The sequence below is a fragment of the Octopus bimaculoides genome, chromosome 1 (assembly GCF_001194135.2).
Source record: "Octopus bimaculoides isolate UCB-OBI-ISO-001 chromosome 1, ASM119413v2, whole genome shotgun sequence".
In the NCBI taxonomy this organism is placed as follows: domain Eukaryota; kingdom Metazoa; phylum Mollusca; class Cephalopoda; order Octopoda; family Octopodidae; genus Octopus; species Octopus bimaculoides.
Genome location: NC_068981.1, coordinates 120,998,729 through 121,002,713, shown reverse-complemented (window position 1 = coordinate 121,002,713; position 3,985 = coordinate 120,998,729). Strand labels below are relative to the sequence as shown.

At 35.3% G+C, this 3,985-nt stretch overlaps 1 protein-coding gene across 1 annotated transcript in view; it reads right to left on the bottom strand.

Annotated features, from left to right (window-relative positions):
• LOC106872789 (uncharacterized) overlaps positions 1–3,985 on the bottom strand; it is a 423,364-nt gene that overhangs the window by 13,113 nt on the left and 406,266 nt on the right. Inside the window, exon 21 of the mRNA XM_052969923.1 lies at positions 1,236–1,307. Coding sequence (XP_052825883.1) covers positions 1,236–1,307 — 72 coding nt within the window. The remainder of the gene's footprint in view (positions 1–1,235; positions 1,308–3,985) is intronic.

Below are 3,985 nucleotides of genomic sequence, written 5' to 3'. Positions count from 1 at the left end.
GATGTTGCATGCTGGGGTCGATCTAATTGACTGACCCACTCCCCCCAGAATTTCAGGCCTTGTGCCTAGAGTAGAAAAGTGTGTGTGTGTGTGTGTGTGTGTGCGTGTGTGTGTATATATATATATATATATATATATATATATATACATACACCATAGGCTTCTTTCAGTTTCCTTCTATCAAATCCACTCACAAGGCTTTGGTCAGCCCAAGGCTGTAGTAGAAGACACTTGTCCAAGTTGCCACACAGTAGGACTGAATCCAGAACCATGTTATTAGGAAGCAAGCTTCTTACCAAACAGCCACATCTGCACCTGTCTATTTTTAGAATAACATTGTAGGATAGGTGTGAGAGGGTAGAGCTGGCCAGTTTAAACATAAAACAGGTAGAATGTTTTAACCTGATATGGCTAGTTTAAATGCTAAAGGTCAAAGGTATTCAGAATCACAACCTTATTAAACTCTTTAAAATGAAAGCCTACATAAAAATAATGCTGACCTAGATACTGTTGTTGCCATGACTACCACCAATATTATCTTCTTCATAAAAGCGGCAAGCTGGTAGAATCATTAGCATGCCAGGCAAAATGCTTAATCTGTCTTTATGTTTTGAGTTCAAATTCCACCAAGGTCAACTTTGTCTTTCATCCTTTCAGGGTTGATAAAATAAGTACCAATTTGAGTTCTGAGTTTGATGTAATTGTCTCACCCCTACCCTGATGTTGATGGCCTTGTGACAAAATTTGAAACCAATATTATTTTCATCATAATTTTTATCAATAATCCTTTCTACTATAGGCACAAGGCCTGAAATTTTAGTGGAGAGGGAGCTAGCCAGTTACATCAACCCTAGTGCTCAACTGGTACCTATTCCATTGGTCTCAAAAGGATATAAAGCAAAGTCAGCCTCAGCAGAATTTGAACTCAGATCATAAGGAAAGGACAAGACCAGCAATTTCAGTGGAGAGGGTAAGTCAATTACATCAACCCAAGTGTTCAACTGCTACTTATTTTATCATCCCAGAAAACATGAAAGCAAAGGTGACCCCGGTAGCATTTGAACTCAGGACAAAAAAGACGAAATGTCACTATGTATTTTGTTGATGGGATAATGTTTCTGCTGACTCGCCACTTTTTCAGACATTAATAATAAACATTGTTTAATAATAAACAATGGTTTGATAGGGATGTTTTAAAAATACTGAGTATAGATAAGTCACAAGGAAATACTTACATTCAAACACAGCTGCAGATGCATTGGTTATTTTGGTTCTGTCCAAGTAGAGAACTTCCAAATTGCAGAGATCTGTAAAGAAATGGAACAAACAAAAATAGAATCCATTTAATTCACGGAAAAATATTTCCATAGAGTTAAAAAGCAAAATCAAGAATGAATACAAAAACCATTACAGAATTAGATCTGATTTATGGTTCAAAATATATTCTAACAAGAAAACTATTCAGACGGAAAAACCAAAACAAACAAAAAATAAAAACACAACTCCATATATCCTAACTAACATATTCACTTAGGACAACATGGTCTAAGAACAATGTTACAATCCACCCACATAATGATTATCACATCATATCCCACACATGTCCAGATCTCCACTTTACATCCTGTACAACATGCCAGTACTGTCACACTATACTATGCTATAACACACTTCACACAGTATGGCCTGATTTTCACATTACACTTTGCACAATATGTGCAAGACTTCAAACATTCTCTTCCACACGTCGTGACATCAATGCTATAACTTCTACACATCACTCTGCACATGACAACACTTCCACATTTCACTCCACACGTCATGACCTCAATGCCATGACTTCACACAACATGACAAGATTTACACATTTCTCACCACACATCATGACATCAAAGCCTTGACTTCCACGCATCACTACACACACTACTCCACACCATATTATGACATTGATGCTACAACTTCCACACAATATGAAAAGACTTCCACACATCACTTCACACAACATCATGACCAGGCTTCCACATTCTTCTCCACACCATATCATGGCTTGAGTCTCTACACTACACAACACAATCCAACTGCCAAACTACAGTCAATAAGAAAGACCTTATGCATGTTTTGAGAGAATATATGTTTCTTCATCAAAATTAATTATAGCCATAAGGTTTCCCTGGCTACTACTGTGACCTATACCACCACCTCTTCAATAACAACAACAGCAACAATCATTGTCATGGTCCCCACCAGCAGCAGTAGTGCTGCTACCACCAAGACCATATGTAAATGAGGCCTGGTAGTCACATGTACAGCAAGGTTATTTCATTGAAGATTTGTTTTACTTTTTTCTTATGATTACTAAGCAATACGAATTGGCACTGAGGTAAGAATGATGGAACTGATGATATTTAATGGTAGTGGAATCAAACAGATGTTCTAGTAACCAAATCAGGATCTGTTCAAATACAAAGTTAGTCAGTTAGCATGACTTCTGCAAGACCTCTTACACTATTGACATTGATTGATTATCAGTTTCCATGTTAGCAAGAAGAGAAATCATGTAGGCCAAAAGTTCCAAAGTTTAAAAACTATTTATAGTATTTAGAGTAACATCTGCGAAGTGAGATACAAAAAAAAAAAGGTGGAAGGAAGAGGATAGATAAATAGGTATGACGGTTTGGGTAGAGAAGATATACGATGTTAGAGATGCATTAGCTTTACAATTCTGCAGGGTCAATAGAATAAGTACCCTTTTCATAGGGTCAAAAGAAAACCAATTCCAAAGCAAGCCAGTATGACTGGCTGCAATTTGTTTTCCATAAATAATCATTGCCTCTACAACCATTATCATCATCACCATTGCCATCATTAGTAACAATAGTACCCAAAGTTTCTCCTCAATCATTTTAAATTCCTTTGTCATGGGGTTAATGAAAAACCAAAGAACTACAGTAGAGTGGACTAAACTATTGATTTTAGGTTACTAAAATAGTATTTTACACTTTGATATTTTCATGTATGCTATTTTAACCCTTTGCCTACCAAACCATCAACAATAGCAAAACTATGGTTCTATGATACAAAACCTCACATTTATATTAAAACTTTCTGTCATAATTTTATATAAGAGACTTTTGTTATATTCCAAACACCAGCTCAAATAATGAATAAGTTTTTTCCCAAAATCACTTGAAATTATTGATTATATTAAAAATTAAAGCAAGGCATTTCATTAAAATTACAGTCACAAAGAGATAAAACAATTAACTATTTCAAATCATTTTGAGATGCCATCTGCATTCTAAGAAATTGCTAACTGAATGAAGACATATTTAATTCAAGAAAATTAAAAAGCTCTGTGAAAGACACAAAATTTATCATCATCTATTTTAATTTCATTCACATCTACGATGCTCTGTAAAATTATCAAACCATTTGCAAGACTTGAATGTTACTATATTTCATTAATCTTGGGAAGGTGAAAGAAAGTATAAATCAGAGGTGTTTGTACGCAGAATATAAAGGGCCATATCTAAATGCAACAGGTATTTTTCCTGACCCCTAATGTTTCTGCCAATCCACCATTGGGGATTGATATTCTTATCCAAATGTAGACATTCTAATATAGTATTTTCTGCTGTGGCTCAGGGCTGACCAAGAGCTTGTGAGAGGATTTGGTGGACAGAAACTGAAAGAAACTCATCATATATGTGCAGGTGTGGCTGTGTGGTAAGAAGCTTGCTTCTGGGTTCAGTTCCTGTCATCTACTAACTGTCATCTACTATAGCCTTGGGCTGACCAAAGCTTTGTGAGTGGATTTGGTAGAAGGAAACTGAAAGAAGCCTATATATATATATATATATATATATAAATTTAATGAATGGAGTAAAACGCATATGTTAACTGCATACTTTTATTTCCAACATATGTTTCGAAGATTATAAATTATACCTTCCATAGGAATTGGCGATGTTAAAAATGTAATCTT